At 50.5% G+C, this 22,453-nt stretch overlaps 16 protein-coding genes across 16 annotated transcripts; all 16 read right to left on the reverse strand.

Moving 5' to 3' along the window:
- Positions 1-149: 149 nt before the first annotated feature.
- Positions 150-1,541, reverse strand: DQ04_01051000 (galactokinase; the record flags this gene model as incomplete). Its single annotated transcript, XM_009310125.1, has 1 exon — positions 150-1,541. The coding sequence occupies one exon, from the start codon at positions 1,539-1,541 to the stop codon at positions 150-152; it is 1,392 nt and encodes a 463-aa protein (XP_009308400.1).
- A 344-nt stretch (positions 1,542-1,885) lies between these two features.
- On the reverse strand, positions 1,886-2,638 carry DQ04_01051010 (ribulose-phosphate 3-epimerase; the record flags this gene model as incomplete). The annotated part of the gene is made up of 1 exon (XM_009310126.1): positions 1,886-2,638. The coding sequence occupies one exon, from the start codon at positions 2,636-2,638 to the stop codon at positions 1,886-1,888; it is 753 nt and encodes a 250-aa protein (XP_009308401.1).
- Positions 2,639-3,040: 402 nt separating this feature from the next.
- Positions 3,041-3,784, reverse strand: DQ04_01051020 (Gim5A protein; the record flags this gene model as incomplete). The annotated part of the gene is made up of 1 exon (XM_009310127.1): positions 3,041-3,784. One exon carries the CDS (start codon positions 3,782-3,784, stop codon positions 3,041-3,043), a length of 744 nt encoding a protein of 247 aa, XP_009308402.1.
- A 616-nt stretch (positions 3,785-4,400) lies between these two features.
- Positions 4,401-5,135, reverse strand: DQ04_01051030 (Gim5A protein; the record flags this gene model as incomplete). The annotated part of the gene is made up of 1 exon (XM_009310128.1): positions 4,401-5,135. The coding sequence occupies one exon, from the start codon at positions 5,133-5,135 to the stop codon at positions 4,401-4,403; it is 735 nt and encodes a 244-aa protein (XP_009308403.1).
- Positions 5,136-5,599: 464 nt separating this feature from the next.
- Positions 5,600-5,944, reverse strand: DQ04_01051040 (hypothetical protein; the record flags this gene model as incomplete). Its single annotated transcript, XM_009310129.1, has 1 exon — positions 5,600-5,944. The coding sequence occupies one exon, from the start codon at positions 5,942-5,944 to the stop codon at positions 5,600-5,602; it is 345 nt and encodes a 114-aa protein (XP_009308404.1).
- Positions 5,945-6,517: 573 nt separating this feature from the next.
- Positions 6,518-7,246, reverse strand: DQ04_01051050 (Gim5A protein; the record flags this gene model as incomplete). The annotated part of the gene is made up of 1 exon (XM_009310130.1): positions 6,518-7,246. One exon carries the CDS (start codon positions 7,244-7,246, stop codon positions 6,518-6,520), a length of 729 nt encoding a protein of 242 aa, XP_009308405.1.
- A 136-nt stretch (positions 7,247-7,382) lies between these two features.
- Positions 7,383-8,369, reverse strand: DQ04_01051060 (hypothetical protein; the record flags this gene model as incomplete). Its single annotated transcript, XM_009310131.1, has 1 exon — positions 7,383-8,369. One exon carries the CDS (start codon positions 8,367-8,369, stop codon positions 7,383-7,385), a length of 987 nt encoding a protein of 328 aa, XP_009308406.1.
- Positions 8,370-8,961: 592 nt separating this feature from the next.
- On the reverse strand, positions 8,962-10,266 carry DQ04_01051070 (hypothetical protein; the record flags this gene model as incomplete). Its single annotated transcript, XM_009310132.1, has 1 exon — positions 8,962-10,266. One exon carries the CDS (start codon positions 10,264-10,266, stop codon positions 8,962-8,964), a length of 1,305 nt encoding a protein of 434 aa, XP_009308407.1.
- A 442-nt stretch (positions 10,267-10,708) lies between these two features.
- Positions 10,709-12,454, reverse strand: DQ04_01051080 (hypothetical protein; the record flags this gene model as incomplete). The annotated part of the gene is made up of 1 exon (XM_009310133.1): positions 10,709-12,454. One exon carries the CDS (start codon positions 12,452-12,454, stop codon positions 10,709-10,711), a length of 1,746 nt encoding a protein of 581 aa, XP_009308408.1.
- A 296-nt stretch (positions 12,455-12,750) lies between these two features.
- DQ04_01051090 (hypothetical protein) lies at positions 12,751-13,884 on the reverse strand (the record flags this gene model as incomplete). Its single annotated transcript, XM_009310134.1, has 1 exon — positions 12,751-13,884. The coding sequence occupies one exon, from the start codon at positions 13,882-13,884 to the stop codon at positions 12,751-12,753; it is 1,134 nt and encodes a 377-aa protein (XP_009308409.1).
- Positions 13,885-14,251: 367 nt separating this feature from the next.
- DQ04_01051100 (anaphase-promoting complex subunit 2) lies at positions 14,252-16,555 on the reverse strand (the record flags this gene model as incomplete). Its single annotated transcript, XM_009310135.1, has 1 exon — positions 14,252-16,555. One exon carries the CDS (start codon positions 16,553-16,555, stop codon positions 14,252-14,254), a length of 2,304 nt encoding a protein of 767 aa, XP_009308410.1.
- A 283-nt stretch (positions 16,556-16,838) lies between these two features.
- DQ04_01051110 (60S ribosomal protein L27A/L29) lies at positions 16,839-17,276 on the reverse strand (the record flags this gene model as incomplete). Its single annotated transcript, XM_009310136.1, has 1 exon — positions 16,839-17,276. One exon carries the CDS (start codon positions 17,274-17,276, stop codon positions 16,839-16,841), a length of 438 nt encoding a protein of 145 aa, XP_009308411.1.
- Positions 17,277-17,454: 178 nt separating this feature from the next.
- Positions 17,455-17,874, reverse strand: DQ04_01051120 (60S ribosomal protein L23; the record flags this gene model as incomplete). The annotated part of the gene is made up of 1 exon (XM_009310137.1): positions 17,455-17,874. One exon carries the CDS (start codon positions 17,872-17,874, stop codon positions 17,455-17,457), a length of 420 nt encoding a protein of 139 aa, XP_009308412.1.
- Positions 17,875-18,110: 236 nt separating this feature from the next.
- Positions 18,111-18,557, reverse strand: DQ04_01051130 (hypothetical protein; the record flags this gene model as incomplete). Its single annotated transcript, XM_009310138.1, has 1 exon — positions 18,111-18,557. One exon carries the CDS (start codon positions 18,555-18,557, stop codon positions 18,111-18,113), a length of 447 nt encoding a protein of 148 aa, XP_009308413.1.
- A 220-nt stretch (positions 18,558-18,777) lies between these two features.
- On the reverse strand, positions 18,778-19,821 carry DQ04_01051140 (hypothetical protein; the record flags this gene model as incomplete). Its single annotated transcript, XM_009310139.1, has 1 exon — positions 18,778-19,821. One exon carries the CDS (start codon positions 19,819-19,821, stop codon positions 18,778-18,780), a length of 1,044 nt encoding a protein of 347 aa, XP_009308414.1.
- A 327-nt stretch (positions 19,822-20,148) lies between these two features.
- DQ04_01051150 (hypothetical protein) lies at positions 20,149-21,078 on the reverse strand (the record flags this gene model as incomplete). Its single annotated transcript, XM_009310140.1, has 1 exon — positions 20,149-21,078. The coding sequence occupies one exon, from the start codon at positions 21,076-21,078 to the stop codon at positions 20,149-20,151; it is 930 nt and encodes a 309-aa protein (XP_009308415.1).
- Positions 21,079-22,453: the final 1,375 nt, after the last annotated feature.

The raw sequence follows: 22,453 nt of genomic DNA on the forward strand, positions 1-22,453 counted from the left end.
CTTGGTTGCGTTTTGATATCTTCAGCACGCACCCGCCACATCATTGCCTAATGGGCGGATGCGGAAGAGATGGAAAATGAAAATAAAATAAAAAAACAAGACGAAAAAGAAAAAAGACGCCATGAATTGTAACAACCCTTGCTCCTGATTTACAATTTTCCATGTGCCCCCTCCCACAACGAGGCAATAAAGGCTCCACCACCCAGCACAACAGGGTACACCTCACACACAACGCCAAACTTCGCCTTGAAGCCACTCTGCACATTTTGTACCACACGCTCCACAGCATTCTTTTTCAGAAGAAGAACAATGCAGCCACCGAAGCCACCACCCATCAGCCTGCCGCCGCTCACACCTTCCTCACGGTTGATGGCTTCATGAATGAAGTTGAGCTCATCAGTGGAGATCTTGAGGAGGTCGCGCTGCCCTTGGTGGGTCGCATTCAGCAATTCACCAGCCTTTCGGAAGCGCTCTTCCTGGCTAAGGGGGCACTCGGGAGTGCAAAGCTCGATGAATTTTAGCGTGCGGATCTGCTCAGCGATGTTGAAGATGCCACGATCGTATTGACCAGGTGTAAAGTAGGGCTTGCACGACTCCACAAAGGCAACTGGATCCTCCTCTGTAAACCTCTGCGGTGTTCTGGCAAGTTCACGGAAGCTGAACGGCGCACCATTCAACTTCCGCTGGCTTACCACCACCTGCGCACCCTCGGCGTCGCTGCGCAGCGTATTGTATCCACCCGCTGTTGAGCCAGTCAGCTCGTGACGAATCATGGAGTTTATCAAAAGGAAACAACAAGAGTCTCCAAGCAGAGGTTTCAAGGAATACGACTTAAATGTCAAGGAGTCGCAATCAAGTGCCATGAATGATCCCTCTGTCGCATGGATCGAGGAAAACTGATCCATAATACCAACGTTGACACCACAAAACTCCGTCTCTATGAGACGCGCTTGTTTTGCCAGCGTAATGAGTTCATCCCTGCTACGCGGCGGAAGAATCGGGTAGGGCGTGCCAGGCACATAACGCATCGCCGTGTGCCGCCGCGTCGCCACCGTCGTGATGGCATAGAGCAGCGTCACGTCAAAGGAGGCGGAAGCGCTCATGCCGGAGCCCATCGGCAGCGTGCCCTTTGAGATGGCGCAAAACCCCTGTAGCTCCGGTGCATCAATGGGTAGACCGAGATGGTTCAGTCCCAGTGTCGCCGCACCGCGAATGAATGTTGTCCACGTCTTGTCATGCTTGGCCCGGCCAAGACGGTCTAGTGCGAAATACTTGCCATCCTCCGTGGCAAAGCGCAGCTTCCCGTCGTGGTAGTGCCGCACGCGACCGACAAGAATATGGCACCCCTCCTTGAGCGCGGCGGGGCACACGTACCCACCCATGTAATCAACATGCTCTCCCATGAAGTTGACACGACCAGGGGCAAACGTGAAGAGAAGCCACTCGACGTCGTTCTCTGACGCTACATTGAAGGCCTTGAGGAACTTTGGCTTCAGCTCCGAGACGGTGGCTTGGATCCGCTCATCCGTGTAGCTCGGCATAGTTTGTCGTCACAAATAGTGCTGGTGCTCCTACTTCGCAAAAGAAAAGTAGAAGACAGCAGGAGACCATATCATCAATCGAACGACGCATGCCTACAAAGCTTTTATCTTTATCCATAAAAGGGACTCCCACTATTCCGAAATAAAACAATTGCGTCATGCTCACAGCCCAACAAAACAAAAAACCCAAAAAACTATGCAATTCGTACATTCGCGCTTTGTATTCCCTGAAAGTGAAGATGCCACAATAGGCGAGATCCAACTTGGCCTTCACGAAGGTCTTTGCTCTATTGCACCACCGAGATGCCGTTTTGCTATTTGTTGTTGTTGTTGTTGTTTTCCTCTCAAAGGCGTGATCTCTTCAAGTGACGTTCGATAGTGCACCGCATCTCTTTAACACTCTCTTTTCGATCCTTGGCCTTAAAAACGGCCTGCCCTGGAACAAAACAGTTGGCCCCAGCAGCAGCAGCGGCGTCTACAGTGTCGAGGTTGATGGCACCGTCCACCTGAATATTCAATTGTGGGTAGAGCCCACGCAGTTGTCGCACCTTTGAAAGAGGACCTGGCATAAATATTTGCCCTGCAAAGCCAGGCTCTACCGTCATCACGAGCACCATGTCAACGTGGCCGCCATCGATAACCGGAATGAGGTTGTCGATTGGCGTCATAGGACTGATGGCAATACCAACTTGCATGCCAGCCGCCCGGATTTTTTGCGCCAGCGCAATCGGGTCCTTCGAAGCCTCCAGGTGAAAAGTAAGCTGCGATGCTCCGGCCTCGGCAAACGGCTTCACCCACATGTCGGGGTATTCCACCATGATGTGCACATCAAGGAAGACATGAGGAAGGTGATGACGAATCCCAGACACAGTGTCGGGGCAGAAGGACATGTTCGGCGCAAAGTGACCATCGATAACATCCACGTGCAGCCAGTCAACGGCCCCACCCTCGGAGGAGAGCACGTGGAGGGAATCCAGCAGCAGCTGCGTCGAGTCCGCCACCATAAGAGAGGGTGAAATAATGGAGCGAAGCGGTGCCTGTCGCCGGATGGAAAGAAATGTTGACTTGTCCTGATGATCAAAGGGCATGACGCTCATTTTGACTTTCCTTTCAACACCCCCTTTTAGAGCCGCCGGTGCAATAGACAGAAGACGGCACCACCAGAAACAATAATAATAATAATCAAGGCAAAAAAAAAGGCAAGTCATGCCACACGCACCACCAGAGATATCTTTGTGATTTCAGCTCACACAAACAACTCGAGCAGAGTGAAAGATAGTGATGTACGCAGATATGCCACTTCGCAACAGCTTCTTTCTTCCTTTCTTTTTTTTTTTGTCTTTCATAGAGCTACCAAAAAAAAAACAAAAAAAAAAATGGAGGTTTTCCCTCTTTTTTCCTTTTTTTTGTTTAATTCGCTCTTTTTTTTCTTTTATGTTGACACCCTCAATTGTTGTTTCGGGGCAACTCTCCCTCGGGTGGTGTGCCAATCCCAGCCCTCACGACGACCCAAAGAACGAAGGAATAGTCGCCACGAGTCCGATGATCCCCTGCGTAGTCGAACTCACCCGCACCGCCTGCGGGCACAGAGAGGACAGCACAGCGTATGAGCGATCAACCCAACGCTCTTCACGCAACGCCTGTGTGAGGCGTGGTGTATTAGTAGGCAGCAACGTCATGGCGTATATCATGTATCCAGTGCCCTCCATAAATGTGACAAACAACTCCTTGTACCGCCGTTTGCGTATGACACTCTGAGTGTCAGTGGCCTCAAACGATATGCGTTTTGTCGCCCGAAGCAGCGCAACGCTCGTTGCCATTTTCAAAAGGTTGTAAAAGAAGAAGAATATAGGCACCAATCGGGCAGCGTACGGGCGCAACGATCCACGCACCACGCCTCCCGCAGCCAGTAGCGCCACCTCTTCGCTCAGCAGGAACAACCCCAAGGCAACTGTTGTTGCAATGCGAGCAATTACAGTGAAGATACCCGGCGACGCGTGCACTATCCGGCGCACACCAGCCGGTGAGAGGTCGCCCAACACCACCAACCAACTGCATATCCGCGTGATGCAGCGGTACTCCGATAGAAGCCGAGCGACGGCTCGCGCGGATCTCTCGACAGAGATGTACCCCGCAGACTCCGCGAGGCCACTGGCTAGCACGCCAGTGTACTCAGCGACAGCGACAAGTCGATCACGCTGCCATGTCTTCGGGTGGTGCGTGTCAAAGGACCGGCCACTCATCCCTGGCGACAGAGAAAATCGGGCCAACCAAAACACGCGCTACTAAGCTGTAGGAGAAAAAAGAGACTGAAACACAACGGTCACCTCACATATCGCAAGCCGTCACGACGACAAACAGAGCAGACAACCACGACACACCACGTAGAGGAATGTAAAGGCCGAAACGAACGGATCCTATGACCTTTCACGCTCAAAAAGGGGAATTGAAACAACCAAAGAAAAACAACTAAACAGAACCAACAAAAAAAAAAACCGCGTTTCAAAAGACTTGCTTTACTCAATTCCCTCTTACATCCGTTTTTTCTCTTTTGGTTTTCCTTTGCCTTCAATAAGCCTTCACACCTGGATGGCACTATCTAGACACAGCTCTCTCCCTCTCCCAGCATATCTTTTGAAAGAAACGCGAAACAAGTCTTCCTCTATAACACAACACCACCGATGAGCCTCACCAGCATCGCGCTTGATCTCACCACCTCATGCAGTGCTATCATTTGATCGACATGATGGCAGATCATCTGAAACCACCAAAAACCCTATATCAAAAAAAAACCGTTTTGTATTCCTCATTTTGTATTTGCCTCCCTCATCACTATCCCATGTTGCCAAATAAAAGAATTTAGTAGAAATCACACACAGACGCGGTGAACGCCAGCAGCCCACGCAGGCTGTCGCTCAGCTGCAGCTTGTTTGGCACCATTGCCGTGATCAGCTTGTGCAGGGGCACCAAGGGGCCACACACCTCGCGCAACAGCTGCGGCTTGCCCTCAGGGAGGCATGTCATTGCAAAGATGGTGAAGCAGCTCAGCTTCACGAGGGTCACCACAGCACGCTTGCACTCCTCGTGTGTGTACGGAACAACCTTCTTCTTCTCCTGAGACTCAGGTGCAATGGCACAGCAGCAGTTGGGGTTATGCTTCACCAACAGGTATGCCTGGCGGATGATGCCCAGCACCAAAGTGTACAGCCAGCACAGCACGGCAATTCCGCCAAAGCGCGACAGCTCACTCCTCAGCACGCCACGACCCGCCAGCACGGCTGTGTGCTCGTTAAAGCAGAATCCAATGTGGAACGCGTGAGAGATTTGATCAATACGGGCCACAATGTTGTCCTCCTTTGGCTTCGACAGACTCTTCAGAGTGTCGGGCGCAAGTGCATTAAAAAGAAGTGAAAGACGGGTGACTGCACGGTAGGCATCCGCCATCTTCGACAGGTTACCGAGCGACTGGGCGAGCGAGCCACAGCCGGCATTCTGCACGGGTCCCTCCAACGCCATCGGGAGGAACTGTACAATCGCCATGACCTTGTCACGGTTCCACGTGTCGGAGAGGTAGTTGTGGATGCGGGCAGACATGTCTGGTGCGGTGAGTGTAATAGGCTGTAGGTTGACGAAAAAATGTGAAATCTACCGACACGACGAATGCGCGCGCCAAGACAAAACAAAAAGAAAGAAAGAAAGAGAAGAACATATAAATAAACAGAGTAGCAGTCACACAACCACACAAGCAAAGAAACGTTGATGGAAAGACACAGCACACACATTGGCGCAGTGTAGGGAGGTGTAATGCGCAGGCACTGGAAAAGAAGCAAAAGGCCAGTCTGGGATAAGAACGGTACCAGTGGAGACGCGCGCTTGCAGCTCACTCGCGCATAGCGGCACGTCGGAACTTTCACGTACTGCAAATGAATACTGTGTAACTCATCCAAATCGAAAACAGATGCGGAGGAAACAATCGCCCGTACTCCGCTCTTCTAGAGGTTGGTTGACTTTATATGAAACACACCAGAACGCTGAACGCAAAACAAAAGAGAATAGGTTCAGGGAACGTACACATTGATGGTCCTTTCATATATTTGATTACAGATCGGACAGCGATGCATGCCTTTCCTCAAAAGCTGTGCAGCACACTCCCCGCATGCCGCCAAGTGTCGGCATTGAAGAAACAGCACAGTCGCTTGTTTCGACAAACACACGGAACACATGCCCGACCGTTCTTTTTTAATTGGCGACAACCGCCGCGTATTTCGCCGCAATTCGGTCTTTGGAGAGCAAGCATTGCAGTTTTGATTCTTATTTGTTTCCATCGCGTCACCAACGAACAAGAGGCAGAACATTATACCTAGCACGGCACCGAATGTTAATTTTACAATGTCGCCAAGCATCCTTTTTTCTGAAAAAAAAGGCAAAAACGATTTGGTGGCGTGGTTCCCTACCTTCAAGAATCAGTGAACGCGCCACTTTTTCAACACGCAAATGGAAATGAAAAGAGCAAAGATGTACTACAGCCTTTACAATGTGGCTAAACCCATAGCGGTTTAACTCTTGTCCGCCACTGCATTTGGTTAAGAACAACATTAGGATTTTTTTTCCGGAAAGTTTTGCACCCATGCCTGTGCTGCGGAGGAGGAGGAATGGAATACCTACAAAGTACCCATTCCACGGTTTTTACGGCGTCCATTCAGCAGAGGGACAACACATAACGATCCAGGCTAAAACATCCCAGACGTTTCGGGGCGGCGGCAGGCAGGTAGCTCAGAGAGTGCCGGAGTCCCGCTGCGGCACCAGACCGCCTGCCGTTGCCTCCACCACAGTCGGCACATACATTTCGTTTTTTTTCTGGTGTGTTTTTTGATGAAATTAACGCCCTTTTTAAAGCCTGGGCAGGAAAAAAAACATGTAAAACAGTTTTAAATGACTTCTTATACGACCGGTCACCGGCCAGAGCTGAAGTTTCCCTAGTAGAAATCACACGCAGACGCGGTGAGCGCCAAAAGCCCACGCATGCTGTCGTTCAGCATGAGCTTGTTCGGCGCCATTGCCGAAATCAGCTTGTGCAGGGGCACCAAGGGACCACTCACCTCGCGCAACAGCTGCGGCTTGCCCTTGGGGAGGCATGTCATTGCAAACGCGGCGTAGCAGCTCAGTTTCACGAGGGTCACCACAGCACGCTTGCACTCCTCGCGCGTGTACGGAACAACCTTCTTCCCCTGAGCATCTGATGCACTGGAGCAGCAGCAAAGGCTGTGCTTCGCCAATAGGTATGCCTGGCGGATGATGCCCAGCACCAACGTGTACAGCCAGCATGTCACGGCAAGTCCACCAAAGCGCATCAGCTCGCTCCTCAGCACACCAAAGCGCGCCAGAACAAATGTAGACTCGTTAAAGCAGAATCCAATGTGGAATATGTGCGAGATCAGCTCAATGCGGGCCACAACGTTGTCTTCCTTTGGCTTCGTCAGACTCTTCAGAGTGTCGGGCGCAAGTGCATTAAACACCAAAGCCAAACGGTTAACTGCACGGTAGGCATCCGCCATCTTCGACAGGCTGCCGAGCGACTGGGCGAGCGAGTCGCAGCCAGCATTCCTCACGGGCCCCTCCAACGCCATCGGAAGGAACTGCATAATCGCCATGACCCTGTTGCGCCTGACTGCGTCGGACAGGTAGTTGTGGACGTAGGTAGACATTTTAGATGTATAGCTTTTCTGGTTAGTCCCTTTTTTTTTTGGCGAAGGGTGAGAATAAGTGATTTGAGTATAGCATAGCATAGCACAAATACCATAGCTTGTATAAGTCATGCATTTGGTATTACCTTAGGCTTTTTCACGTGTACTTTCCTCGCATGTATGACCCGCCGCCGTCGTTAAGCCTTCTCTCATACCATGGACGCCAGTAAGGGTCGTAAATACGATTCTGACGCCCAGAAGCGTAGGGATGGTAGACACGTCGGCCAAGTGTAAGCCCAGCGAGGGAGCTGATGGTAGTGAAGCCAGCAACAGCTGCTGACATCCCCCTGAACGTTAGCAAAGAGGCGTGGAGCGCGGCAAACACCCCCCCACCGAACAAGCCACATGAAGTTCCACACGCCCATATGTTAACCCATGTGCGATCTGGCACGGATATATCCCCCGTGGCGACGGTTACCACGATGTTCGTCATAGCCTCACCAGCAACAACACCCACTGTCCCAGCAGCCGACACGAGAGCCCACTTGATGACAGATAGACTTATTTCGTAAATTGCAATATTTGAGAAACTGACGCCATGGAGCTTGGCATACATTTTGTCCATTGTACGATAGAGGTAAAGCGAGCGTCCCAAGCCGTAGAAGAATCCTATTGTGGTTCCAACTCTAGCCAGGTACGTTAGACAGTGAAAGGGTTTGTCGATCATCATATCCAACCAATGAATTTTGAGATTCTCATGCACGCGTTCTTGGTCCGTGAGCCATTGTTTATATCTTCTATCCCCTTCGTAGTCGTATAAATGTAAAAGACTCTTGTCGTATTTCTCCTGTTTTTGCTTCATCTGCCGATCGGCGACAGTCATTTCATTCGTGTAGCGTTTCACTATACAGTCGATTGCATCGGTGTCAAAGAAGGACACGCGGCCATCGCCTTTTTTGATGGCGAGTTGTTGGCTCTTTGTACGGTCTATTAGTGACGGGGACAATATGCCTTCTTCGTGGCCAATGCCCTTCGTCTGTTTCAACAACACCGTCTGGGCGTCAGCGGCATTAGGGAACGAAGACACTGTCCCCTGTTCGGCGGCACCTTTACTACTACTACCACCACGTGAAAACAACCACATGGTAAGTGTGTCTCGTATGTATTGACTCTATCTGTCCACCTGCTATCTATTGATAACAGTTCGTCTACCTTTTTTCCTGCCCTAAATACACATAGCCAGCCAATAAAAAAAAGCAACAAACAACAACAAGAAGAAGGGTAAGAGAAAAGCGCATTTAACTACGTGACGGTGGCGATCTCACATCTCTCTGAGTAGGCATTGCCTGCCGTTAGCGCTGCTTATTGCTTGTAACCCTCCACGTCGCTTGCCGCCCGGGTTATGGGACGCTCCCATTCTTCACAATTAACAAGAGAAGCACATCCGAACAGACATCGAAAGATACGGCGTCATACAGTAAAAAAACATACAGAGGAAAGCAAAGGGAATTTGTGTCAATTGCATTTTTTTTTTTGCATCCTTTTCATTTTTGACTGCTTGTTGACACTATCAGGTGTGGAGTTTTCTCTCACCCTCCCTCTTACTTTCTTTTCATCTCTCACCCTACACCATACGTATTTTTATCTACAGCGTGGCAAAGCTGCTCCTCATTGGGGGTGCTTTTGATATTTTTTTTTTCATCTCATTCATTCGCTCGCTCGCACCAATTCTTTGCCTAGTGATTTCTGATTGAGGCACGTGAAGGTGCCACACGGTATAATTTCTTCTTGAGTTGGTTGTTTTCCTGCATGATCTGCTCAAGCTGAGACAGGTAATTCTTGTGCTGGTCTTGAAGCTCTTTCATGAGCTCATCCATCTCAAGATCCTTGTTCAGCTTCAGATCCTCTTGTTGCTTGGAGGTCATGTTCAACGCGTTGGCGTATTTGAGCAAGCTTGCCTCCATAGCTTGAATGACACCCTCCTTCTCTAGCACCAGCATATTCTTCCGGGCTACGTTGGTGTTCATCATCTCATTATTCTTGTGAATGAGGCGGTAAGTGTGAATCGGAACATTCTCACCCTCTGGTAGAATCTTAGAGACGTCCTCTGGCTCCTCGCGTGATGCCGAAGGGACCAGCGCCGACTTGGATACGTTGCGTTCGTACTCCTTCTCCAGTTTCATCTCACGGAGGGACTTCATGATGGTGTCAAGGCGGGCATGCAGCTGCTGCTGACGAGTGATCTGTGCCTTGATGACGTTGTCCTGACGGCGGCAGACTCCCTTCATCTGCACTACAGCCTCCTTGAGGAACTCTCGGTCGTTCTCCATGTAAGTCAAGGAGGCGTTTTGCTTCTGTGTCTCGAAGAGAGTAAGCGCTTTATCGTTCCTCTCGTTGTCCTTGCGCATCCTCGCGAGTTTCATTTCCACTTCGCGGGAGTCACGCTCCTTCACACGGATGTCATTGTACACGTTGTTCAGCAGCGCTTCCACCTCACCGCCAGTCTCCACCTGCCTCTCGAGATCGCGAACGACGGCTTCCTTCTTTTTGATAATCGATTGTGCGGCGCGCAGCTCACGTTGCACTGTGGCCTCAAGACGTGTCATCTCCCGTATGTCGTCCGCCTTCTGCGCCTGTTCCTCAAAGTCTGCTGAGTACTGCTCATACCAGCCCGTCTTGCTCAGGATTTCGTCGAACACCTTCGTTTCCCTGAGCAGAAGCTTGGATCGATCCTGCAACAGCCTCTCCTGCGTCGTGTTCTCCCGGGTGAGGAGGTGGTTGCGTCGCTTCACAATCCTGAGTGTGTTCTCCAGTCGTGTGATGGTATCTAGCGCATCCTCCGCTGGTATGCTTGCGGGGTTGCTCTCCCACTTCGTCTGGTATTCAACAATCTGGCGTGACACATCATCGTTTTGGTTCTCCTCTTCAATGGTTTGAATTGCGCCGTTGATGGCGTCCAGCTGAACTGCGTAGTTCTCAATGCTTGCATTGATGCGCTCCAGCTCGGCTTGGATATCGTACTCTGTGCTTTGGTCGACCATTTGCTCAAGTACCATATAAATTACTTAAAGTGGTGTATTCCTTTGATAATGAGAGTTGTATTTCTTTCTTCTTTCCCTCGAGTATTTTATTGAGCTTCCTCGCTGCAGGCAGGGGAGAGAACAATAAGCATTGAGCAGATAAGAAAAGCAAAGCCAATGAAAAAAGAACTACATCAACTGTCTTATTGCTGTTTCCGACGTTGGTGCGTTCGGCCAAACGACAACAAAAACGACGACGAAGAGAGCGGACCCATAGCGATACCGATCATTACCCTCGTAAGGAATTTTTTTTTGTGTCACCGACCGACAAAAAAAAAAAAAANAAAAAAAAAAAAAAACAAGAAAAAAGCAAAGGCGCAATGTACAAAAAGAAAAGTGTATGTGCGTGCATGCGCGAGTGAGGGCGAGACAGACGCACCCTCACAGACTGCGGCCAACAGAACTAATCCGCCTTCACACCTGCACGAGGCCAGAACGTTAACCGCTTCCAGCGTTGAAACAGCCGTGCCCGCTGCTTCTCGCGGCGCAAATCACCAAGTATGCCCTCAGCAAGGCGCACACGACACGCGTGTTCGTGACGCCCCTTCCAGCGCCGAAAGCAGCCAACTAAAAGAACCAGCTCCCGCAGCGATTCCGCCAGGCACGACATAGTACGGTACTGCTTCTCGCGCGCCGCGATACCACGCCATGCGAGCAACGCACGCCTCTGCGCACCGACGGCAAGCCGCCGCTGTGCACGGCAAAGCATAGCACGCCGCCACCACACGCCCCAACATGACTGCAGAGCGTGGCGGTTACAGAGGTGGCGGCTCGCCGCCTCGTCACGCCAGAGCAACATGGCACGCCGAAGCAGGCACAGACGCCTCCAGTAGAGGCTTTGTATGTATTGCAGCCGGCAATGGAGGCGCTGACGCCAACGCCACCAGCACGCCTTTAGCATAAGGCGCGCAGCCCGTTGTCGTCGAAGAGCCTGCATCCACGCTTCCAACACTCGCACGCGACGGCTAAAGACAAAAAAACAATCTGAAAGCATGTTGCGGTAGTGTGAACGCCACTTTACGAAAGCAGCCTTTTTCAACCTCCCCTGGGCGATTTTCTCTGCACATTGATCCTTAAACACCATGAGCTTACCTGGCTGGGGGTCTACGTGCACCACCACCTCTTCGCATGACGTGGAGGAAGGTGAGGGCGTGTGCTGTTGCCTTGCGAATTCATATTGCCATACGAGTTTGTTCCATGAATGACGCAACAACAACCGCCTGTACATCAATTCGGCCAGTCGTGCATCCAGTCGACGTTCCGTCTTTCCTTTCCAATGCGAGAAGACACGGTCCATGATGAGAAATCCCCCTGCACGCAGGTGGGTAGAATCAACCTCAATGTACTTATGCCGCCTCCTCATCTTCGTTGCGCATTCTTCCATACCGCGCACCATTCGGCATACATCAAGACGCTGACGCCAGCGCATGAAACACTGCTGCAACTTTCGCCCTCGAACAGCCTCAAATGCATGAAGCCTCCTCACTAGCCCTGCGCAAAAACGACGCAGGATGTCTTGCTTGCGCCGACGTCGTTGAACAAATCCCACCCAGTGTTGTAACACATGTTCGAGAATTCTCCGTCTTCTGCAGGTGGACGCTCGTGCGTGCTGGTGCCACGCCCGCAGCGTCCGGCGGAGTTTATAATAGTTGTAGCGCATCTCACACTCAGCGTGGAGAAAACGCCGCTGGTGCACTGCTAAGCGAAGCCGCAACAGAAACAAAGCCATAATGGCTCGCTGCCGAGAAGATTGCAGCAAAAGCAAAGCCACGGAAGGCACACCATCACACTTGCCATTTTCTTCAGAATTACCCAAAGTCGCCTCTTCCTCTACCTGCTGGCGTGCCGCTCCAAAAGCTGTTCGGTACAGCTCACGGCTTAGCCGGGCCTGGTCCGCCACACCTCCCTTGCTCTTTCTACGTTGAGTCGGTGTTGGATCACTCTTCTTGTAAACTTGTCGCGGTACAGCAGCACCTGGGCGCACTTTCTCTCTGGCGCCTGAAACACACGAATTCTTAACCGATATGGGAGATGTACGGTGGTGTATAACGTACTGCCATACCGCACGCAGCATCAAGTGTGTCATCTTTCGAACACGATCTTCTGCTGCAGTCAGGCGCCCCTGCAACTCCACAAGGTTTTCATCCATGCACCTGAATAAGCTACTTCTATATGCAACACGGAGTTGACACTCCTCCACAGAAGAAAGACTATACGAACAAAAAAAAAGGGGGTCATTGTAACAGGCAGTTTGTACGCCGCTACACAAAACAGAACGTCTCATCTGCCCTATATTCTCAATGACACCACGATAAGGGGTGAAACAGACAAGGAACTACACATCATCTTTATCTCTCTTACTCTCTCTCTCTCTCTCTGAGTGAGTGAGTGAGTGTGTGTGTGTGTGTGTGTGTGTGTGCATGTGTGAGATAGAGTGCACTGCACTTAAGGAGCTGCTTCTCGGAAGAACGGCGGGAAGACGACTGGGGAGGCGAAGTTCACTTCCGCAGGAAGTGAGCGCCACGCTGTAATCCACGAGGGGGCCTTCATGAAGGGCTGCGCATCTTGGGACACCAGGTTCAATTTATGTACCACCACGCGTGCGGTAGAGGCATTCGCGCCAATGCCAATCATGAGGTGCGGATCAAGCACCACAACTGTGCCTGGGCTGATTTCGTCACCGCCATTCATTGGAGCTCCCACGACGCTGCTGTCAAACTGGAATCGCTTAATCTGCTCGGGGATGTGCGACTCCATCGGCAGAAACGGCAGCGACAGGTCCCCCGGTGGGACACGGCGTATGTACTGTTCCCTCACAAAGCGGTGTGAGCCCTTCAAGACGAACAGTGGCATTGTCTGCTGGTCAGGGCGGTGTGTGAACACAAGTAGGGACACCGCAACCATATGGCTACCGTTTGTCTTCACACCGATCGTCGGGGCGGTGCAGTGATAACCAAATGGGCTACCATACGGCTCACGGAAAATTGACGCATCGCTAAACAAAACGGGCTGCTCGACGCCGCCAACATCCGTTGCAATGACACCTAGAGGCTCCCAGAAGGAAGGGTCCCGCACTACACTTTGCAGCTCCTTATTCGTCATCCATACATTACAGCGATACTCATTAATGGCCCTTAGCATCTGCGGATCATTCTGAACCGTAGACTGACACCCTTTCCCCGACATTTTAGCAGCCTCAGTCGAAAGCTTCTCGCTTAGCGTCCATAACTCCTCGCCTGTGAGCTCCTCCTTCCTTCTGCCGTTAAGAAATTTGGCGGCAACTTGGGCAAGCTGCTTGCGCCGTCGCTTCTCTGTGCGATACAGGCGTAACAGATACCTTCGCCGTTGCAGCCGCGTCATTACCTTCTCGTAAAGCGGATCAGACAGCTTCGCCTTGGACTTCAGCATTGACTCGATGTCAGGAACTTCAGTCAAATGCCGAGCGCGTGCCACTGTGGAGGCAACCAACGCGGGCCGGAGCCGCTCAATGAGAGGCGCCCCTAGCGTTGCAGGAAGAACGGCGTATCCATGCTCGAGAAAATGCTGTCGTGCCGCAAAGGGAAGTCGGCCACTCCTCATGTCTCATGGAATTGCCCCGTCCCTTGCAGTATTCTTCAAGAACCAAAGAAAATGAAATAAAAAAATAAAAAACACAGTGGGTGCAGAGCCCAGTAGTAATAAATAAATAAATAATAAGAGCAGCAGTGCTATGACTCATGAAAAAAATAATGATAATAACCACCATGGTAATATCCGAAGTAGTGGCAATGATCTGGAGCGGGGGGTGAGGAAGGTGGCAACCCAAAGAAGAAATACAAATGGAACCTGCAAGCGCGCACGCCACTAACAAAGCAACGGTTTAACTAAAAAAAATTCCATTGTGTTTTCTCTTCATTTTCCACATCCTTATGACCCAACTTGTTGAATTTGTGTGATTGCAGGAATTTTACTTCTTCGGCAAGGTGTACAACTTCGCCTCGTTTAACACTAGCTTGCCTTGAGCCACAAACACCTGCAGAAGTTTTTTCATATCCTCAAGGCTTCCTTGAAACTGGCCGAACATTTTCATACTGTTGAAGATATCGTTGACGCCGCACGCCTTACGAGCCTTAAGCATTGCCGTCATCATAGAAAGCAGCATCTTCACCTGATCCTGTGAGAGCCCGGCAGGCTGCTCCTCACTCTCTTCCGCCTCGTCAAAAGTAAAGTTTGACGTCGACAAATAGTTTGTTTGCAACAACAAACTTTTAGTTCCATCCGTAGAAATAAGGATAGAAGGAAAGAGGTGCGACAACCGCTGCTGCAGGGAGTGGGCCTTCATTCCCATGCGCTCCGCCACAGCTACCAGAGGCGCTGGACCACCGAGCTCCGACGATATGTCACGTACATACAAAACGAGCGACGCAGAGAAGAGTGAAAGGTCATACGTTGCTGCAATCATCGCGCCGGTTGAGGTTTCCTTCTGCTTGAGCTCCAAGCTGACACTACCTTGCGAGAGAATCCACTCCAGGCGCTGATTCGCCTTCATGTCTTTGTACAATTCCATGACACTCTCCATCACAGAGCTAAGCTGCGGATGAGGGTTGTACTTATCAGGAACAGGCTGCACTTCTCCAGAAGGAAAACACGCGGACAACTTTGGCCACGACGTAGTGGAGAGAACATCTAAACTTAACGGCCAGTCCCGTTGTTTCTCTTGTGGAAGCCCTTCTGCAACAGACTGCTGGTAGACCTCTTTCATGTGAAGTGTGTAGCGACGAGAAGCCTGAATATCACGAATCATCACAACACAAGGTGCCAGCACATCCTCACCAAAGGCACACTTTAAACGCTCCAATACTTCTTCCTCTGCAGTTGTATCAAAGTCATGCATGCGTTTGCCCAACAGTTGGGAGGCCAAAACTTGTCTATACTCCTCAACGAGAGAAGAAACACTAATCGCAGACAACAGCACACGCAACACGTCAGGTCTATCCTGCATGGACACTGGCGATTGCCCTGCCATAAGCAATGCATCATCCTCGTTTTCTTTATCACCACCGTCAGCGCCTGCAGCAAAATCGTTACTCGAGTAGTTCTGCAAATCAACGTGTAGAACCGAATTTGCGCTCGGTTGTGTAATGGCCTGTACAACAGCGGAGACACAGTCCTTCCGCTTCTTGAGGTGCTCCAGGGTATCCCCAACAATGGTGAAAATCACTGAGCTTTGATCATTCTTTGACAACAGCACACAGAGAGAATGAATCATTCCCATCAGAATGGCGAGGATGTCTTCCGTCCGTGTGCCTGCCCGATGAAGTCGCGACGCCAGCATACGCTTTGCTGTTTGAATCAACTCACTTCGGAGTGTGTCGTCGGCGCACCGAAGAAGACACAAGCGCAGATCCTGTAGCGTCGGCATGGAGTCTGGATACTCCACCACCACATCCCAGAAACTTGCGATGCGCTTACGGCCGTAGCTTACAAGAAGAAGCTGTTCCAACTCTTCACACCAACGATTCACCTCGGCACGCACATCAGAGTTATTGGGGTCAGGCGATAGCGCCATGCGTACAAATGTGTCTATTACATCATCCTTCCACTGCATACAGGAGAGAATGCGCGGAACAGTGAAGTCGTCGTCCAACGACTCAATACGCTCACGTGTACACTTCACCAAAACAGACTTCCATAGCGCCTTGAGGTCTGGCGTCAAAGAGAGTGTGAGTCCGTGCAAACGCTGCAGCACCTCGTCGCGGTAGCCCACAATTCCACGCATGAGTGTCGCACTACCCCCCGCTCCAGCAATTTCGTCAAGCACTTTATGTCTGTGCTCGCGCAAAAACCGCAGCAGCTGCTCCTTTCCCGCCGGGCTCTCGCCGGTCAGAAGATCTGGCTGTAGCAAGTGGCAGCGCAGAGAAACTGTGAACTTTACAACTTCCTCCCCCGCACGCAGACGCTTGCACCAATCGTTAAGAAGCAGTAGGGTGCGTCGGTAGTCTTCATGCAGGCGCCGCAGCGCTAGCAATTCTTCACCACAGCACATTTTCCGCTGATACTCAACAATGGTAGTGCTCGCAAACGCCTGGAAGACTTTTCGCACCAGCAACTCTGCTGCAGTAGTGTTCAGCGGCGGAGTCGTCAGCGCGGCCAATGTCTCCACGCAACGGTACTTTTCCATCATACGCGCGTCCGCAAAGACTGAGATTCCTTCACCGCGAATCACCTCTAGAATGCCGAAAAGGTTCGTGAATGCTTCATCATCCTTCATTTTATCAAGTGCCTGCCGAAGAGAACAGCTCACCACAAACTAAATTGTCTGGAAAGGAACTTCTACTCCAGACGACATACTACGTATCACAACAGCACACACGCATATATATATATATATATATAGCAAAAAAAGGCGAAAAGAAGAGCGTTTTTGGTACAACTATACGTAAGCCTAAAAACATGCGTCTAAACAAGCAGTTTCATAGGGAAGCAGAAAGAACAAGGAATATCTATTTAAAATAAAAGAAAATGATTCAAAGTGCTTTGACAACCCAATCGTCTTATGCCTGAAGCACAACAGCTCCGCCAGCCTTACGGATCTTCTTGTCAGCCAGCTTGCTCACCCAGCGAGCCTTCACGATGCAGGGAGCCTGCAGGTGGCCACCGCCGAGCAGCTTCGAGTAGCCACTGGCCAGCAGGTCAACGACGGGAAGAGCCTCGCCCTTCTTCGCCTTCAGGGTCTCGTCCCTCGAAATCAGCTTGGTGATGTTGTTCAGGTTGATCGTCGGCTTCCACATGGCGTTCTTCTTGACGTGGTAGTGGTTCATGCCGCACTTGCCGAAGTATCCGGGGTGGTACTTGTCAAAGTTGATGCGGTGGTGGTGCTGACCACCGGCGTTACCGCGGCCAGAGGGATGCTTGCGGTGCTTGCCGACACGGCCATAGCCGCAGAACGTGGAGCCGCGCTGATGGCGAGTCTTCTTTAAGCGGGTAGGCATAACTACTATAGAAGGCCAAAGAATGACAAAAAGAACAAAAGGATACTATGGAGGCACCGTTACCAGAGTAGAACCAAACAAGCCCACCACCACCATCATCAAATCAATCTCCCCACGACTGCTTATTTTTAGGGAATTCAAAGCAGAAGAAAGAAAAACTAGAACTGGGTTGTGAACCTTACACAATTGCCGGGGCGTGGGTGGAGATCTTGGGCCAGAGATCGGCTGCCTCCTTCGCGACGGGGCCAGCGATACCGGATCCCTTCATCTCACCCTTGGGGTTGACGATCACACCTGCGTTATCCTCGAAGTAGATGACCGTGCCGTCCTTGCGACGCCAGCTCTTGCGCTGACGGATGATGACAGCGTTCAGTACCTTGCGCCGCAGCTCTGGCTTGCCTTTCTTCACGGAGGCCATCACCATGTCGCCAAGGGCAGCAGCCGGCAGACGGTTCAGACGGCCGTGGTAACCCTTCACAGAGATGATGTAGAGGTTCTTTGCGCCCGTGTTGTCGGCGCAGTTTACCACAGCCGCCACTGGAAGGGCAAGGGACACGCGAAAGCGGCAACCCTTAACGTTGGCCTGGTCCTTTCCCATGGTAGTGCGATTCTCACTAGCAGCACAACACGTAATAATGGAAATAAGAAATAATGGAATTATTAAAACAAAGAAAATTTTCATCATTTTTGAACAACGGCACACAGCCTGGACATAATTAGCATTGTGAAGGATAAGGAAATAGTGCAGCAACAACAACAAGAACTCTGTACCACACTCAGGATTTTGAGAGAAATGAGTGGAAAGGGGACACATAATAGAATCCACCAAGCGCATCACCGCGACGAGGACAAACGCTGCTTTTCGATATTGATTGCCGCAAACTCCCGCAATTCCTTTTCCGACGGCATGTCAATTCCGGTAAACCGCCACTTGCGGTCATTTGTCTTCCATTCAATTGAACGACGTTCATCTTCAAAGGCTGGGTTAAGTGCCTTAACTGTGTCGTGGCGGAACACACCGTGGTCAGCCAGCCACAGATGCAATGATGTGAAGACGTGCTCTTGAGGAATGTCACGTGTCTCAAGAATTGCCCCAACCACCACAGCAGGGACAAGCACTATTGGAAAGTAGCGAAACCAGCGGTACGTGCCGTACGAGACCATACCTACACGCGAACGTCGCTCCTCAAACGGCATGGGGAAAACGCGATTCAGTGTTTCAAGGAGGCGGGAGTGGCGTGACACTTCCGCCTTTGCACGCTTTACCCATAGCTGCGACATCTCTTTGTTTCGTCCCTACTACTTCGTCCTTTCAACTACACCACCGCCAAAAACAGAAGCTGTAGCCAATTGTAAGAGAACGAAAAGTACAGATAAGTGACCCCACAATACACAAAAAAAAGCAAAAAAGAAGCACGGGGACATCAATGCCATCTACCAAACAAGATAAAACAAGATGCAAATCCAGTTGGTCGTGCATCGTTTAATGCACCAATCCACCTTAGTCATTGCAAGACTTGCCATGGTGGCGTGAAACTAACGACCTTGCCTGAGACACCAACTCGAGCTCACGCTTCAGCCGCTCGCACTCCATCGACATTTGGTGAAGCTGATTACGCCAAGACACTTCCATGCGTTCTTGTTCGGCCAGACGCTCGAGCAAGCTTTGGTTCTGCTCGCTGAGAGCACGCCATCTCTTCGTTAGCAAGACGCACTCGCCCTCTGCGAGCGCAACCTGCTGCCGTAGCGCCTGCATAGCACTGTCAGAGTCGCATTGCCCAGGGGTATTCATCCCACTAGGAGGGTCTACAGGAATACTTGGGGGTCGCTCATGAGAGCGTGAACGACGATGTTCCTTTTGCTGCTCATACAATGCATCTAGAGTTTCCTGGAGGGTCTCGTTGCGGGTTCTTTCCTCTTCAAGACTACGCCGGAGATGTTGTATACCATTTGTACCGTGGCGTCCCTCATCAATTACTTCCAGAGACGAACGCTGCTCCAAAGCCACGCAAGGTGATGGAAACACCCCTACGCTTGCCTTCTGTTCGGCAAGAAGCTTCTTTATGTATTCCTCTAATCTCTGTTTTTCACTAAAGGAGGAATTCCACTTGTCACGGTAATACTCCGCCTCTTCACAGGAAAGAAGAGCCCGTTTCTTGTACTCGTCGCGCTCCTCGGCGATGGTGCGGAGCTGCACGCCAAGCGCCTTGAGCTCCTCCTGAATGCGGTCGTCGCTCGCGCGCTGCCGCGCTGCCTCAGCGAGTGCCGGGTTCTTGTCTAGCTGTACAAACGTGCGCAGGAGGTTGACCTCATCCGACAACTTTACCTCCCTGCCGCGTGTCTCGATGAGTTGGCACTCGAGATCCTCGCACTCCGCAAGCGCATCGTCGAGGCGCTTTTGGAGAAGCGGAATGCGCCGGGCCTCCTTCAGCTGCGACTCCCGGACGGACAGGCGACTAATTTCGTTCTCCTGGTGGCGCAGCTTTCTATGGAGAGCCGCGTTCTGCTCCTCCAAGCGTGCCAGTTTGTACTCCACGGTCCTCATGAAAAACGGATTGTAACAGGGTTGTATCCCTCTCTCTCGCTCTTTTCTTCTCTCTCCGCTTAGATCCCAGCCAAACTGCACTACACCACCCACTATCAAATAGCGCACAGACGAAAAAAAAAAACACATTTTTCTATAGTCATCACGAGACTCGATTCAAAGAAATTTAAAAAATGCTCTCACAACGACCCAACAAACATCTTGCAAGTGCATGAGTAGGTGAACCACTGCACTAAACACTCCGTAAGTGTGTCTGTGGGCAGGAGCTACAAACATATAATACACTTGCTGTTTTCGACAACCTTAACTCGGCGTACACCTTTGGTTTCACGGTTCCAGAGTATATTCAGAGTTATCCGTACTCACCTTCGCTCCATTCTTGCCCTGAAGAAGCTGCGATGCATTCGGGTAACCGAACCACGCCTTGAACATGGCATCATCAAAGTTAAAGTATGCATTCTTGTCTACCGAAATAGTCTCGCCCTCATGAATCTCTCGTAGAGCCTGCATGACAAAGTAACCCTTTTCCATCTGTATCCCAGCCTTTTTCTCTTGTGCCAACCACTGCAGCATATCAGTGTCAGGGTAACCGATGGCCGCATTGGGCTCTGGTGAGTGCAGTGCGAGATCCAGTACTGGGACCATACCAATAATGTCACCATGCCCTGACTCAGCAAAAGGGGATCGTTGAAAGCCTGGGTGACCCCCACTTCCCACCTCTGTATTGCTCCAGAACGGTATCGCATGTCGCCGAAAAAGACAGTACGCATGTCTAAAGGCTAAATTAAAGTCAGCATCTTGTGCCTTACAAGCATTTTTGAGAGGTGCTACCAACTCCTTGTAACCGTGCGACTTTTGTGCAACATCAGCGACACGACCTATAGGCATGCCCTGGTCGAACGGTAACACGTCCAAGTAGCTGCGCACACCCCGCGGATAGCCCGTCCGTAGCGCCTTAGCAAGGTACCCAATCAAGACAAATGACCCCCACGTGAGGTCTGGCCAGAATGCAAGTTCATCACCATGATTCTCAGGTGAAACCTTCAGCGGGAACGACTGGTCCTCCGCCACAGTGATGACACTCAGCGTCGCAGAGGTAGGCACAACAGCCACGAAGTCGTACGCAGGTATTGTGCTTGTTGCCATAAGCCCCAATGGCGTTATATGAACACGCTGGAACAAGCGGCATCCTTTTAGTACAGCCCAAGTGACAAAATCCAACAGCCGTGGGTCGCATCTGGCTAAACGTGTGCTCATGACACCTCAAGAGCTTGAGTTCAAGTGACCTCCAAGCGAATGGAAGAACCTACTATGTGTTTGTGGGTGTATATGACACCCACAGCTGCGGTGGCAGAGGAGGAAACAAACACAAGTGAGCAGGAGTAAAACAAATCAGAAAAACAAGAGATGAACTCTATCCAGACACACATGAAGGTTTGATGTAAAATAAACCGCACCACCAAAGAATCCCATGGTATACAAAATAAGATGGTTAGCATCACTAATCATTACATGCAACTCCGTGATCATTACATTAATGGCAGTGCCATCACGAAAGACATAACAACAAATACCAATGCAAGCAAATAAATAAAACAACACTGAAACTGAGTACTGTGTGACAAAACATAAGATCACACAATGACTTCGAGAGCACACTCTCCTCCTCATACATCACAACGTCATGATAGGTTGGAGTACCACTCGTCTTGAATTTAAATTCATTTGCAACAAAAAAGAACCCCCCAAATAGTATTGCTTTTTAAGTATCAAAATGTGTACCACCACAAAAATATTACGCTCTCATAGAGCCACTTCACGACGCCTAAACAAAGCTCTCTCAACCTTCCAACCATTTTGGCAACGCTTCCAATCCATGTCAAAAAAAGGCACCTTAGTACTACCACAATTTTCTAGCTGCCGTGAAGATTATAGGCGCCCGGAATCTATTTCCCAGACAAATACTCAGAGTTGTGTGCGCCTAACTGGAGGGTGAAGCAGCAGAGAACCCAAAATGACCTCTGTGTTGTTTAAATGCCCCGAAGCGGAGAAACGTGTTCCGTCCGTTCGTGAAGGGAAGAAATATGTCCAGTATGGTCCAAGCTGCGTCAATTCAAACCCCAGTATCTGTTTCCAACATCATTGGGTGCCTCCAGTGCCAAAACTATGGGTGGAATAATGAATAATCAAACGGAGACTACAAGGGGGTGATCGCTTCCCTTGCTTGAGCCTCATTGCGCAACCCAATTCGTATATTTTGATTGTCCCCACTGAAAGTCACCAGTGCGTGACGCGCAATTGAAGCTGTCGACAGCCCATTGGTACACCCTCCATGGCCTCAACATCCATTTTCTTCCTCTTGAAATACAAGCAACACTTACCTCTTTCAAGAGCAAAACAAAATAAAAGAGAGACTATCTGTACTTGAGTAATTGGAGGAAAGAAAAAGAAAAAGAAAAAAGAAGACACTGAGGGGGGAAAGGGAACAAAAGAGTCAAAAAAAAATCCAAGAGCAGCATACCACAGGCCTGCAGAGATGGGCCCACGTGTACTCAATGAAAAGATGAACGGCTGTGACTGTCTGATCGCGATTTCCCTAGTAGAACAGAAAGGCGTCCTTGTATTCGTCCTT

The sequence above is a fragment of the Trypanosoma grayi genome (assembly GCF_000691245.1).
Source record: "Trypanosoma grayi strain ANR4 Tgr_105_V1, whole genome shotgun sequence".
Taxonomy (NCBI): domain Eukaryota; phylum Euglenozoa; class Kinetoplastea; order Trypanosomatida; family Trypanosomatidae; genus Trypanosoma; species Trypanosoma grayi.